The 15,367-nt window shown below is 39.3% G+C and overlaps 1 protein-coding gene across 4 annotated transcripts in view; it reads right to left on the reverse strand.

Annotated features, from left to right (window-relative positions):
• Nucleotides 1-2,664: 2,664 nt before the first annotated feature.
• BLM (BLM RecQ like helicase) overlaps nucleotides 2,665-15,367 on the reverse strand; it is a 34,212-nt gene continuing 21,509 nt past the window's right edge. For all 4 annotated transcript variants that reach the window (XM_084641240.1, XM_084641241.1, XM_084641239.1 and 1 more), the window contains 8 exons: nucleotides 14,269-14,464; nucleotides 13,574-13,764; nucleotides 10,486-10,621; nucleotides 9,958-10,157; nucleotides 8,709-8,901; nucleotides 7,972-8,094; nucleotides 7,064-7,262; nucleotides 2,665-2,984 (listed from right to left, as the gene is read on the reverse strand). In XM_084641240.1, coding sequence (XP_084497366.1) covers nucleotides 2,807-2,984; nucleotides 7,064-7,262; nucleotides 7,972-8,094; nucleotides 8,709-8,901; nucleotides 9,958-10,157; nucleotides 10,486-10,621; nucleotides 13,574-13,764; nucleotides 14,269-14,464 — 1,416 coding nt within the window. In that variant the 3' untranslated portion in view covers nucleotides 2,665-2,806. The remainder of the gene's footprint in view (nucleotides 2,985-7,063; nucleotides 7,263-7,971; nucleotides 8,095-8,708; nucleotides 8,902-9,957; nucleotides 10,158-10,485; nucleotides 10,622-13,573; nucleotides 13,765-14,268; nucleotides 14,465-15,367) is intronic.

Genomic DNA, 15,367 nt, shown 5'->3' on the forward strand with positions numbered 1-15,367 from the left:
TAGGAAAAACTTTTTCACTAGGAGGGTGGTGAAACACTGGAATGCGTTACCTAGGGAGGTGGTAGAATCTCCTTCCTTAGAGGTTTTTAAGGTCAGGCTTGACAAAGCCCTGGCTGGGATGATTTAACTGGGAATTGGTCCTGCTTCGAGCAGGGGGTTGGACTAGATGACCTTCTGGGGTCCCTACCAACCTTGATAGTCTATGATTCTCTCTGGAGCCCCCCTTTGGGTAGCTGACGGCTGCTATCAAATCCCCCCCCCCCCCGCACTCATCTCTTCTGCAGACTAGACAAGCCCAGTTCCCTCAGCCTCTCCTTGTAATTCCTGTGCCCCAGCCGCCTCATGATTTTCATTGCCCTCCGCTGGACTCTCTCCATATATCAGGCTGGAGTCCTGTTATAAAGAAACATGCTTCTGCAAGCACATAATACTATGGTGATCAGTAATGATTAGAAAGTAATGGTTTAATGAGGGAGAAGAAGTAACAGGTAAAAGAATGAGATGAAATGTAAGTAAGGGGAGCTTCAGAGTAACAGCCGTGTTAGTCTGTATTCGCAAAAAGAAAAGGAGGACTTGTGGCACCTTAGAGACTAACCAATTTATTAGAGCATAAGTTTTCGTGAGCTACAGCTCACTTCCTCAGATGCATATCGTGGAAACTGCAGCAGGCTTTATATATACACAGAGAATATGAAACAATACCTATTCCCACCCCACTGTCCTGCTGGTAATAGCTTATCTAAAGTGATTTCCAGCACAAATCCAGGTTTTCTCACCCTCCACCCCCCCACACAAATTCACTCTCCTGCTGCTTGTAATAGCTAATCAGACTAGCATAGCATGGCAGGGTAGGGGTGAAAAGCACATTGCTTGGCTCATTTAAAACTTGCCTCCATACAGCACTAGAAAATGTAGGAGTTGAATAGAGATCAGGTGAGATTTTTTCTTAACCTCAGACCGTTACCAGTATGTTGCCAAATAAGAGTGGAGAGTATGTAAACAAATTTCCACAACCTTTCCTGACAGAAGTGAAGAAGCCCATTAGCTGGTATTATACAGAACAGAGAGCATTTGTGCATTAGTCCCAGAGTAGATGAACTAGATCTTCTCCTGGCAATAGAGGAAGGTAAAATGTCTTTCCTAGATTTATCAAGAGATTTTGGTAACTTGAGTCCACAACATTTTGTTGATTTGCCTTCAGAATTTCACAAGTGGGCGGTTTTAGGTAGATTCTTTCCTTCCTCTTTGGAGATCTTAGAGAAGGTAATGGGTACTTGCCACTATGCTTTACCTAGGAAACTCCTGGTGGTCTGTAAAGCTGCAGCTTTTCATTGCTCCTGTTCAATATGCATGTATGACCATTAGGGACATAGTAAGAGTATCTACAGCACCTTCTATGTTGGTTGAGTATCGAGCTCAGTGAGAATCCTGATTATGGAAATTTCTATGCTTTCCCACTGCCTAAGAGAGTTAGAGAAGTCCATATAACAAACTAGGTACAGTTGAAGTGATGCTAATATGAGAAGAAGCCTATGCTGACAAACTGGAGAGTTCAGAAAAGAGCTACAATGATTAGAAGTCTGAAAAACCTGCCTTCAGTGAAACTGTTAAACTAAATAGATTTTCTTTAAAGACAAGATTAAGAAGTGACTTGACTGTGGTCTACAAGTACCTGCTCAGGGAGAAGAATTTGATAGGGGTTTTTAAAGCTAGGAGACAAAAGAATAAGGGCCAATAGCTTGAAGCTGAAGCTAGACAAATTTAGGCTACAAATGAGAGGCAGATTTGTAATGGTTAGGGTAATTAGCCATTGGAACAACTTACAAAGGGATGTGGTATATTATCCATCACTTGAAGTCTTTAAATTATGATTGCCTGTCTTTCTAAAAGATATGTTTCTAGCTCAACTAGAAGTTATGGGTTTGATGCAGGAGTTGGTGAAATTCTCTCACCTGTGTTATGCAGGTCAGACAAGATAGTCATAATGGTCCCTTCCAGGCTTAAAAAAATCTGTGAAGCATTTAAATAAATTGATAGGGGTGAAAGTGCAATTTATCAAGTGTGGATGTGGGCCTATGTTGATGCAGTTCAGAGCTCATGAGGACAGAAGGGTGTTTTGAAGCTCTGAAGGAAACCCCACCACAAGCCAGGTAAGATCCAAAGAATGCCCTTAGCTCAGGCAGCACCTATGTGTCTGACAGACTATAAAGCCTTGCAGTTTTCAAACATACTCTTGGCAACACTTCAAATGCCCCAAGGGGCTGCTAGACCCAGGAGATGTGGGGGAAATATCCAGGACTATGAAACCAAAACTAAATTAACCTAACACCTCAAACTAAGAAAGTCATCCTAAAACCTAGATTTTTTTATAGAAAGCCATTCAAGACCAGCTAGCTGGCCCTGAACTACTGAAGGATATCATCCTTTATTAGTATGGTCAATGAGGTTTGTGGCTCCAACCATCACTGCTGGTAACTGGGTTTGAGCTACAGTCATATACATCCCATATGTGGAATCAGAGAAAGGCAGTTCTCAAAGAATTAGAGCATTCTTACAATGATTAATAACTACTAAGTCTTCTATAATCAATCAAAATTAGCATATTCTTTTTATAAGAATATTTAGCATCAGGGAAGAATTAAAAGTTCCAAATAAAGAGATGCATTTATCTAAAAGCATTTATTTAAACAAATACACTCTTTGTACTGTACAGATATGATGTCGAAGCTTTAATACATTTGAAAAACTGGAAGTTAATGGAAATGCTGACAGCTTGTAGCTTTATACAGTATTTACATTCTAGTAGTTACAATAGTGAGTAGGAAGGTTTAAGGAATTGTCTGGTTTTGGGCTTTGGTGGTGCCATAATCCCCAGTTTCCTACTGGTTCCTGGCATGACTGTAGCACCATAAGATGTTGAATTGTATCTTGATGAGGTCTGGGCTTTGGCGTTAGAAGAGACCTTTTTGTTGTTGATATAACCCCTACAAATGTAGAGAAAAAAGGATGATTTAGCATATCAACATGATAACCAATACCATAAACCTATATATTACATTTTATCTAAGAGAGTCAAATATATGACCCATGTGCCAAATCCACCTGCATGATGTATTTATGTGGCTTGCATAAACACGTTCATATTCTCCAGAATATGATCCTTCATTTAAAAACAAAAGTAAATTTCTAAAGCTCATGGGTGCAGAAGTAACCTTTTAAAGGTGAACCAAGTGTAATATAAGCTATGATGTCTGCGGACAGCCTGAAACAGTTATGCAAAAGGGTGAAGTCCCTTGTCCTCTATTAATCTGATTAGTGGAACAACTTTAAATGACACCTTAGTGACAACTTTAAATACTGAAATCACTGATCATTTTAGAGGATAGAAAGGTAGGAAAGTTCACTGGATTGGAAATTGGGAGTTCCTGCAGAGGACGAAATCCAGAAAAGATGGAGAGAAAGAGAGGGCAGAAACAGCAGTGGGATTAAAGGAGATTTATTTTTTCTCAATAAAGGCATTGAATAAATAACTGAACATAATCAGTACATACAGGCCATTGTCTTTTCTTGCTCTCTGAAAACCACCTACTGACATCAATGGGTGTTCCACTGCATTGTGAGTATACAGTCCTATATTATATATATATATATATATATATATATATATATATATATATATATATATATATATAGTCCTATATAGCCAGGCTCAAGAACTATAATTAATTATACAATTTGGCCCTGTCCTCCAAATGAGTTTGATTCCCCTGATCTAGGAAAGCTACCAAAGCAATTTACAGACCTTATAGGAATTACATACAAAGCTTGTTAAAAGAATGTTGTTTAAAATGCAAAGTCAAGCACTCAGACGAAGAAATGCCAGATCTATGGTTGCCTGTACAATAAGTCTGCACTCCTGCATGTCCATCCTGTACTCTGAATGGGCAGGAATCCTGAGGAAAAACTGCATATGATCATATACCTAGACTGTTCCATAATCCATATGCATAAGGGGGCAGAATTAATGTTATAGATAACCATAAATCTGGAATCTCCTAACTTTCACGTGCTTGACCTTTAGTGTAATTTTCTGTATGTTTTTCTAACTGTATTTTAAAAGAAAAAATAAATTTACTAGCGTAACTAACCACCATTCCTCTTCTCCTCCCCTCCCCCCAATCCATCATTATCAGGGTTTGTACCATGAACCTACAGCACAGGCTGCTACCACTTGAGCTCCAGGGCTAACTTAACTGGCAGCAGGAGGCTGTCGTCCCAGAGGGAGGATGGACTTCTGGGTCCATGAAGAATGGAGTTAAATCCAGCCTAGCCTTCTGTTCATCTCCAGGACTTGGCATTCCTGCTTCATATGGTGAATCCGGGGGATGGTGCAACTGGAGCCAGGTACTTACGTGGAAGGGATGGGGAAGAACCCAGCCTGGTTTCTGCCTCATGCAGGTGCACCCAGAGGGGGCTATGGATCTATTAGGGCCATCTGCTGGGTCCAAGGATCCCAACTCAGTCCCCTTCCCCCACAAATTACAGCTGTTCTGGGGCAACCCCAGGTATAGTATCTGCTAATGATGATTTGGTGGTGGTGTGAGATGAGCACTTTGGAATGTTATTGTGTTCAGTTATTTTCTCATGATGAGCTATGTAAGCAGGAGAAGGGAAATGGCAATTTTTAGTAATTTATGTCAGCAAAAAGTTGAATGGGATTGCAGGGAACAAAGAAAAGGCACTTCCCTAGCTCAAGCCAAATATCAAAGGCTGCTGCAAACAATGAAGGTCTGAGTGTGTCTCAGAAAAAGGTCAGAAGAATCCTTTATAATAGAAAGTGCTATACGATCAGTTCCCTCCATAACTATTTCACCCACCATTTACTATTCCCCTTCTGTGGTGGGATGCCACAATGTTTTGTGCCTGGAACACTACACAGTAGTTTTTAGGAGGGTAAGTGTGAATAACATCTCCAAATGAACCAGAAGGTAACCTTTGCTCTTCCCATGTAAATTTCATTATTTTCTGATCTGGACCTAGCATGTTCGTTCATGCAGATGTGCTAGTGCTACGTAAAAAACACCTCTGGCTGCTGGCATAGGTAATCTTTGTGAATAGTGGGAAATCATTTATTTTGCCAATTCAAGAATAAAAATAGAATAAAAATGTGTTACCTAAGAGCATGGAGAAGATGGGAATCTTTGCAGACACTGCACAATTAAGGTAAAAGTTTTTTGGGGGAGCAATTGATATGAACTTTGTGGTATGAGTGGAAAAGATCCATTTTGAAGATGGATCTCTGAATGCCTTAATGAGGCCAGACAATTTTTCTGTGCTTTCCAGCTTCCTTCTAATTTTCTAAAATGAGTATTACCTACATTTAGTTTCCCGTGTCTTTAGACTTAAGTAACTGTTATGTATTAACATTATCCAGGGTTTTTTCCCCTGTGATTCTCATCTAGAAGAGGAAACTTATTGGGTAAAAACAACATGTTTGCACTAATCTTGTTTATATCAAATGCAGAGTTTGTCTCTCATGATTCATTTTAACTTCAGACCTTCTCTGTCAAATGTTTTAAATACTGCTGTTATGGAATAAATTCATTTAACCCAGAAAGTTAAGCAGCAAACCACCATACAGTTTAAGCCCCAACTTCTGGGGGAAATGTCCTCTGTATTTCAAAATCCTCCTTGCTGTTGCAAGAAATAAATGAATGCTTAAATAGCCATTGTGTACGTAGGACCTACAAGGTTGCTTGTTCGGGTGGTATATATGTATCCATAGTGAACAAATGGAGCACAAATTAAGAAACACAATTTAATGCTACCAATACCAATAGTAAACAGATAAGGAAGTGAAGCAGAGCTATATTGTTGGGTGCTCTATGTGAGAAGCTGTGGGCAAAAGAAGGGGGAGGAAGATAAAATGTTTACAAATGGAAAAGGAAAAACCAGAAAGACAAAACTAATTCTCAAGCTTCCAAAATCATTTTTTTTAAGCACTAATTCCAAGTGAGTAAGCAAAAAATAAACAAAAGATTCCTGACAGCATCTCTTTAAATTTTGCTCTCTCTGTTGCCTTGCCTGCAAAAGTTTCAAAAACAGTGGAAAGGTATGCCAATAAAATTGTGGCTTGCTTTAAGTTAATATCAGAATTAAAAACTGCTGCAAAGCATGCAACTTTGATAGGAGCTTTTGGGAAATATAGATGTCACCAATTACAGTGACAAAGGAAAACAAGAACATTTGCCCCACCAGCACATCTGCAGTTGTGTACTGTATTGAAAACCACAAAACTAATGTTTAGTAATGAACCTAAATTTCAGGGCTCTGGCAGGCTGCTTAGCATTTAAAAGATATATTTACTGGAGATTCCAGATGGAAAAATTATAACTGGGGAACGTCTGTCCCACTTCCATTTTTAGGAGACAGAAGGAGATTTCAAAGGGAAGGCACAGAATCAAGCTTAGAATATTTTTTTCATTATCTGAAAACAGTTGTGAGTGTGATGTAAGATTTTTTCAATCCCTGGATCCCTCAGTTTACTGTAATTCTATGGAATGGATATAAGTCTTCCAGGACCTTAACTTGATTAAAATGAGATTGGTGGAGTGAAATCCTTAACATATTGTCATGCATAAGATCAGTCTCTTGCTTCAAACCCATTTCCCACTGCTACATGGGGTGCATTTCTCCTGACACTGCTACCCTCCTGGATGCCTGGAGAGCAAGGAAGAGATCATCTGCTCTGCACTCCATATTCTAGCCTTGTGTGAAATCAGAGAGAGACAACCACCTCTCAGATCTAGGGATTCCACAGGAGTCATGTGTGCTTCTGAAGTATCACCATTGTACAATAATGACTTTATAAAGAGGTTATAAATACTTCCAAATCCATGTTTTTCATGCGGCTGGGCTAATGCCTCTCTCCCCCTTCACCGTTTTCCTACTGACTATATTCTTCAACATTAAATTAAAGCAACCTTAATCCAACACTCTAGTGGGTATTTTTATCATGCTATTTTGGTTAAATCCGTGTTACAAGTATTAACAAACTACATACCCCTTGGAACGAGACTGCTGGCTACCACCATAACCTGTTTTTTTCTTCTTGGATTCTCTGAAGAATGGTGGTCTTTTCCTCTTCTTTCCTTTGTTTGTGCTGTTGCAAAAATAGCTAGAAGTTGTGTGTGTCTTCTCTATCTCCTCACTTTCACGTTTTCCAGCGTCCGTGTCCACAGTGTGGTAAGAGTCAGTGTCTTCTACAAAAGGACATTTTGTTAAAACTAATGCAACTGGGACATGGTCTGGGACAACTTCCACAAAATAATTCCTAGAGCAATCTTGATTTAAAAATTGTCAGTGATGGAGAATCCACCAGAACCCTTGATAAATAGTTCCAGTGGCTAATTACCTTCACTGCTAATAATTTATGCCTTATTTTTGGCCTGAATTTGTCTAGCTTCAACTTTCAACCATTGAATCAGGTTACACTTTTCTCTGCTAGTTTTACAGTTGACCAACACATGAGTCATTGGAGAACTTTAGTCTGATTTGTTCACCCATGCTACAATGCTAGCCCATAACTAGTTGATGTGAATGGGAAAATTACAGTGCACGATACACCTCAAGGCTGAAAATCTCCTCTATGCTCCCAGCCATGAAAGGCGTGCCAACAGATGAGCAATCTTACTTTTCTTCTCTTGTTCTTACCCAGGACATCTGAAGTCCAGTTATCCACCACTGTCTATTTCTTAAGATAGATAGTGAATCTCTCCTCTTCCACCTCCCCTCCCACCTCTTAGTTAAGGATGCTTCTGTGCTCTGAAAAGCCACAATTTTTAAAAATGAAAGTTTGAACACAGGCCATAAAGCTGTATTTTAACATGGACCCCTTATTTATGTAACTTCATACAGAGAAAAGGCTTTTAAATAAAAAGCACACCCATTTGGATGCAAGGCATACTATACCTGGCAGTGTCCATTCAGAGTACTTTTGCATGACTTGAATTATTTCTGCACCATACTTTTCCAATTTGTCTTCTGTAACACCATCAATCTGAAGCAAAACCTCCGAGTCAGAAGACAAGGTTTCTGTATGCAGATGTAAAGAAATTTTGATTAGATAAAATTTATATCAGACAAAACAGATTTTGCACACTTTAAAAAAAAAAACAAAAAAAAAAAAAGCAAAGGAACATTTGTAGATTTAAAATTCAGGTAAAGTGTAGACAGGATTGAATCAGACAACCAGATGTATTTTCGGAATTTTGTTGGAAGATGGGCAATATGTTGCCCATCAGTAGGATGTCAGAACTACCAACTCCCATTCATATACTAAACAAGGAACAAACAATCAGAGAAAATCTTAAATACTCTTTCAAGAGCTCCATTATAGAGCTTAATACGCAGTAGACAAATAGCACTTAATCATGCCCATCAGAGCACAGTTTAGGAACGGGGGTTTAAAGAAATCAGGGCAGAATAGCGCACATGCCTCTCTTCCAGCAGATCGCCTCCCAGTTAGTTAGCATGTACACTACTGTCAGCAGTAAGCTGAAGGATGGAAGTCAATCAGTGTGCTTTCAAACTGTCACAAAGCGTGCCCGCCACCACCAAGTGTAAGCCCACCCTGGGATGAATCCTGCCCTGAACCAGAAATAGCCTACTGCCCCCATAGGAGTTTTGGTCATGAGGATAAACATTACCTGCTATTCTCTTGAGTGTAGCAGTGTTAAAAATATTGAAGTAATGGACAGCAAAAACTTTTCCAAGAGTTTTGCAAACATCTGTAAGTTCCACAAGACATTTCTTAACCATCTCTTCCCGTTGTGACATTTTTGTCACTGAAGCCCTTTGCTTTCGAATACTGCTGGCATTCTCAGTTTCATAAAACTCCACCTGTTAAAATAAGAAATTAAATAAGTGATTAATTTATATGAGAGAAATTCCAGAGCCGCTGAACAGCAGATATCTGGCCTTTAACCAGTAAAAACAGGTATTAAAACTGAAAAAAAAAAATTTTTAATAACATTTGTTATTGACTTAAGGTAACTGTTTACCCAACAAGAAGAACAACTCTATACAAGATCCTTTTTATGTGTATGGGGTTTTTCACCAGGAATCCCAAAGCCACGTGGTTAGTAGGCACAATCCTTTTTAAAAGAATTGTGGGACTGAGTTCACAAAAAACAGGAAAAAAACAAAAAAACACACAGCAAGTTTGGGTGGGGGCTGATGGAGCTGGTGGGACTATTGTTGAGGGCTGGCTGCTTAAAATGGCTTCTCTCTTTTACCTCTACGTACACAGGACTGCTCTGAAAGGGGAGTTACCGGTGCACTGGCTATGCAGCCTCTTGTAGTGCAGCTTTCCTTGGAGCTTAACACTGGCTGGTGAAGAGGGCTGAGGAGCTGCAGATGGACTGGGGTTAGGAGAGAAAGGAGCAAGGCAGAAACAGCCTCAAGGAAAGGAGAGAGTTGCTTTTTTCCTCCACTTAACTAGCTCCTTTTGAGTCCTAGGGATCACAGGATTTTGCCAGTTTTGTTTCTCCCCTTGTGGGGTGTAACCCAGTTGATGCCCCCTTATGAACCACTTTTTGAGTCATGCCCTACCACTTGAGAAGTGCTTGGTTAGAGCATTGGACTGGAAACCAGACCTACCGCATACTATTTCCTACAGGTGACAAGTAATTTCTGTACCTCAGTTTCCATCATCTACAAGCAGGTTATACTAGTACTCTTGACAACTCACCAGAGTTTCGTAAATGGTTGCAAAGCACCCTGAAATTATTGAATATATGAGATTATAGAAATATAGTTATTTTTGTTTTTAAACTATCCTGGCACTCAATGTAAATTCAAAGCATGTTCTTAAAGCAGAGAAGAGCAACAGTTTCATTTTAATTTAAGAAGGAAACACCAATGTAGAATTAAAGAAAAAGTAAATTTGTTACACACCTGTAGATATCCATCTAGGACAGCCTGCGCTTTCTCTCCTACCGTTACATATGCTACTGCTTGCTCGGCAGCAGTGATATACAATTCTTCCTCAAGAATCTTATCCAGTACCAGCTTTCTAAACAGCCTTTCCGCATTATGTCGTGAGTAAGCAGCTCCCTTCCCAAATATACCAGACTGAATCCTAGCACTTTTCGTACCTGTTTAGTAAGAACAAACAGAATTGGTCTAATAACCAAGCCAGTAAGTTACGCAACTGTAGAAGGCTATGGAGCCATTTTGCACAGCCCATTCACAAAAACCTGAACAAGTGGCAGAAGCTTGAAGACTTACAATAATTATCATTTTATCTACACTATATAGTCCAGTTAAGGCTAGGGTTTTTATTTATTCTAGAGCACATGCCATATGGATTACTCTCAGAAAGGAACCCTATTGGTATATATCTTGTTTCTAGCTTCTGCCTGTGCTTTATGGGCCCTCTGGCATACAGCCTACACCAAATTTGAGCGGTAGAACAGAACTTACCCAAGAAAATGTCAATCATCATGTTCAACGTATACCTTCCAGAACTTGCATTTCTTCTCCCCATTTGTCCACAATGCTCTTGAACAAATCTTATAATACTTTTCACTTCATTCGTCACATTTCTTGATTTGTAATCCTATCACAATAGATTTGATTAGAAAGATTTGTTTCCATTGTAACTAATACCATTTGCTACTGACAACTTTGTTTCTCACTGCTGGGCTTTTTCAATCATAAATTAATTCTGATCCACATACAGATTAGTTATTGCCTATTTACATTGATATGCCATTGGCATTGGGAATTTTAGGTTAGTAAATAATCCTTTGAAAATGTAAAAGGATCAATAAAGTTAAAGAACATAGATATTGCAAAGCAATTTTATTGTTGTACAAAATTGATACAGTATTCCAAAAGACTGGAAAAGGGCAAATATAGTGCCAATCTATAAAAAGGGGAATAAGGACAACCCAGGGAATTACAGACCAGTCAGCTTAACTTCAGTACCCAGAAAGATAATGGAGCAAATAATTAAGCAATCGATTTGCAAACACCTAGAAGATAATAAGGTGATAAGTAACAGTCAGCATGGATTTGCCCAGAACGAATCATGGCAAACCAACCTAATAGCGTTCTTTGACAGGGCAATAAGCTTTGTGGATAGGGGGGAAGTGGTAGATGTGGTATATCTTGACTTTAGTAAGGCTTCTGATACTGTCTTGCACGACCTTCTCAAACAAACTAGGAAAATATAACCTAAATGGAGCTACCGTAAAATGGGTGCATAATGGGCTGGAAAACCGTTCCCAGCGACTAGTTATTGGTGGTTTGCAGTCAAGCTGGAAGGGCATATCAAGTGGGGTCCCGCAGGGATTAGTTCTGAGTCCAGTTCTGTTCAGTATCTTCATTGATTATTTAGATGGATGGCATAGAGAGTACACATATAAAGTTTGCAGACAATACCAAGCTGGAACGTGCAAGTGCTTTGGAGGATAAGATGAGAATTCAAAATGATCTGGACAAACTGTAGAAATGGTGTAAAATAAATAGGATGAAATTCAGAAAGGACAAATGCAAGGTACAATCAGTTGCACACATACAAAATGGGAAATGATTGCCGAGGAAGGAGTACTGCAGAAAGGTAAAGAAAAAAAAACCAAACATAATTATGGGATGTATTAGCAGGAGTGCTGTAAACAAGACATGAAAAATAATTCTTCCACTCTACTCCATGCAGATTAGGCCTCAACTGAAGTATTGTGTCCAGTTCTGGGAGCCACATTTCAGGAAAGATGTGGACAAATTGGAGAAAGTCCAGAGAAGAGCAACAAAAATGATTAAAGGTCTAGAAAACATGACCTATGAGGGAAGATTGAAAAAATTGGGTTTGGTTAGTCTGGAAAAGAAGACTGCAAGGGGACATGATAACAGCTTTCAAGTACATAAAAGAGGAGGAGGGAGAAAAATTGTTCTCCTTAACCTCTGAGGATAAGACAAGAAGCAATGGGCTTAAATTGCAGCAGGGACAGTTTAGGTTGGACATTAGGAAACATTTCCTAACTGTCAGGGTGATTAAGCACTGGAATGAATTGCTTAAGGAGGTTGTGGAATCTCTGTCATTGTCTAATCTGCTCTTAAAAATCTCCAAACACCTCTCAGGAATGATCTAGAGAATTCTTAGTCCTCCCATAAGTGCAGGGGACTGGACTAGAAGCCTTCTCAAAGTCTCTTCCAGTCCTACGATTCTATGATTCTATTTGGTTTAACAGAGTTTATACACTCAAACTGCAAGAGTACTGTTCGAGTATTGTGTTGATCAAGTTAACTAATTTTAAAAATATCCATATAGGATTTACTCAACTCAACAGTAACGAGAGTTGGATGCATAAATTCTAGTGCATCCAAATGATAATATACTATGTAGAGTCTACATTATTTTATTCAATATTATCATTGGTTTAAAACTGAGAAGAGTGTGGGGTAGTGCACTGAGCACAGGATTAAGAAATAAAGTCCTTTGGACTGTAATATTGACTCGCTGTGGAAACAAACACCTTTCTGCCTCAGTTTCACCATCTGTAAAATGGTATCATACTTACCTACCTTGAGGTATTATGGGGATTAGTGTTTGAAGTCCTCTGCAGTTTAAAAACTAGATGTACTAAATTCAATCAGCAGACTTATTAAAGAATCTTACATTTGGTGTGGAAAAAAGTCCTCCTGCACTTTTTCCCACCAATTAGTTTTTTCTTAAGGTAACAGGACTTCCTTTCTAAGGCACTTAAAAACTATTTCTTAACTTTTCTTGAAGACAGTAATTTATACTGCAATTGAATACCTTTTTAAAAGTTAATTCAGATAAAGGAAAATATGAGTAACGAGTAAGTAGGTCAATATATATGAATTAAACCTGGCCTTTATTTTGTGGATTATTAAAATTGTAATATTTATTTGAAAATGTCATCTACTGAATTACTAGGAGCACCAGATATTTAAACCAAATATCGGTAGATGCTTGATTGGCCTGCAAAGCTGGACAAAATGGTGGGTTTAAGATATCCATCAACCCTTTTGTTTTACTCCTGTTCACACTAGCAATCTATTGGTCAACAGACCTTGACCTGGAGAGACTGCAAACCCTCTCCTACTCCAAAACTCCTACCCCAAAACAAAGCTGCCTTCGAGCCCTCTTAGACAGTAGCTGGAGGATTCCACCTGTGGGGGAGAATTCCTAGGTGGCATAGCCACCACAGTGAGTTCTGTGCCAACTTCTTCTGGCACAGTAGGCATGGCTGGGAGAAAAGAGGTGTTGGAGGGTATCGTTAAACTTCCCAGTCCCCAGCTGCTCCATCAGTTCCTGGGGTCCAAATGCAACTAGTGTAAGTCTGTTCTAGGTTACACCTTGGGACCAACTCAAAACACTTGGTATCACAGGGCATGAAGGATCTCACTCAGTATCTCTGTACTGCCTTCTAGAATATATTATCAAGGGGTTTTTTTTTGTTGGTTTTTTTTTTTTTTAAAACCAACCTTAAGAAAAACACCCCACAATTTTAAGAGCTGAAATTTACAGATGTAATTTTTTTACCTTCTTTCTACAGCAGTTGTCACAAGTTACTTCTGGGTGTTCCTTACAAAAGGAAAGATTAAAACCAGTTTCCCCAAAGTAAGCCAAAAGCTGTATTCTCCGGCATTCATGTACATTCTCACAGTAATGAACCATACTGTAAAGGTTGTCAAAGTGGGTTTTTCTTGTTTGGCTGTTTCCATCTTTTTCCACTGAAATAAAAGGGATGCATTCATTGTATTTGTTACACAATGTACACAAAGGCTAAAGTCATTACTGATCAAACAAATTACCTCAAGCACTTAGATAAAAGTAGTCAGCTACCTAGGCAAAAAAATACATTCTTAGCCAGTCAAGACATCTCATTCCACTTTTAAGAATTTAAGAACATGGGGGAGAAAGAAAGCCACAGAAATGCTCTCAGTATCTGCCCCAAAAGTAGAAGTTTGGAAATTCTGCAAAATGAATACATTGGTTGGGTTTTTAAACTAAAACTAAGGTATAGGTAAAGAAAATTTTCAGAGAGGGGAACAATGAAAGCATGCTGGGGGGACTCTGCAACTACAGTGACTCAGTCCAGCATTATATGGCATTCTGAAGATCTTTAAAATAGCAAACTAATATGTAAATAGAACAGGACAAAAACTTAACACTGACTGAATTACTTATTTCCTGTCATAACATTTGATATATCAGAGATGGGAGCCTTTGCTTACTTTGTATTAGCCTTCTGAGCCTGGTTACATCACTATAACTATAGAAAAGCACACAGTGAGAAACTTCACCATCTCGTCCAGCTCTGCCAGATTCTTGATAAAAACCTTCCATAGATTTAGGGAGAGATGCATGAACAACATAGCGTACATCTGGTTTATCAATTCCCATGCCAAAAGCAATTGTTGCACATATAACCTGGAATAAGAGCCATAAATTATTATACAATCATAAAGCTAATGCAAGCTATTCATACAGCAACTTTACACTATGAATGTATTGTGATCATTCATATGTAGGGCCCTACCAAATTCACAGTCCATTTTAGTCCATTTCATGGTCATAGGATTTTAAAAATTGTAAATTTCATGATTTCAGCTATTTAATTTCACAGTGTGGTAATTGTAGGGGTCCTAAACCCCCCCCCCCCAAAAGAGTTGCAGGGGGTCACGGATTGGTATTGCCACCCTTACTTCTGCACTGCTGCTGGCAGAGTGCCGCCTTCAGCGCTGGGCACCCAGGCAGCAGCTGCTGCTGTCCAGCTCTGAAGGCAGCACAGAAGTAAAGGTGGCAATACTGCGACTCCCCTAAAGTAACCTTGCAAACCCCTCCCAACTCCCTTTTGGGTCTGTGCCCCCAACTTGAGAAACGCTGGTCTCCCATGAAACCTGTAGCGTATAGGGTAATAGCACACAAAAGACCAGATTTCACGGGTGGGGGGGGAAGGGAGGAGACCAGATTTCACGGTCCATGACGCATTTTTCATGGCTGTGAATTTGGTACGGCCCTCCTAATATGATCCTGTATTGAATGCAAAATTAATTTTGGTGTATCCCAAGAGGAGTAAGACACATTCAGCCAAAACATATTTACAAATGTCAGCTACTTTCCCAGAAAGAGTCTAGTGGTTAGAGCACAGAACTGAGAGAAGATCCGAGCTCGAGCTCCTGCTCTGCCATAAACTTGCTGTGTGACCTTGTGCAAAAACACTTAACGACTTTGTGCCTTATTTTCCCCACCTGTGAAAGGGTGCCTTCCCTCACAGCAGTACGACAATGCCTCAAGTCCTTAACCTCTGTAAAATTCTTAAGTATAATATTT

Source organism: Lepidochelys olivacea (genome assembly GCF_965140295.1).
Source record: "Lepidochelys olivacea isolate rLepOli2 genome assembly, chromosome: 10".
Classification (NCBI taxonomy): Eukaryota; Metazoa; Chordata; order Testudines; family Cheloniidae; genus Lepidochelys; species Lepidochelys olivacea.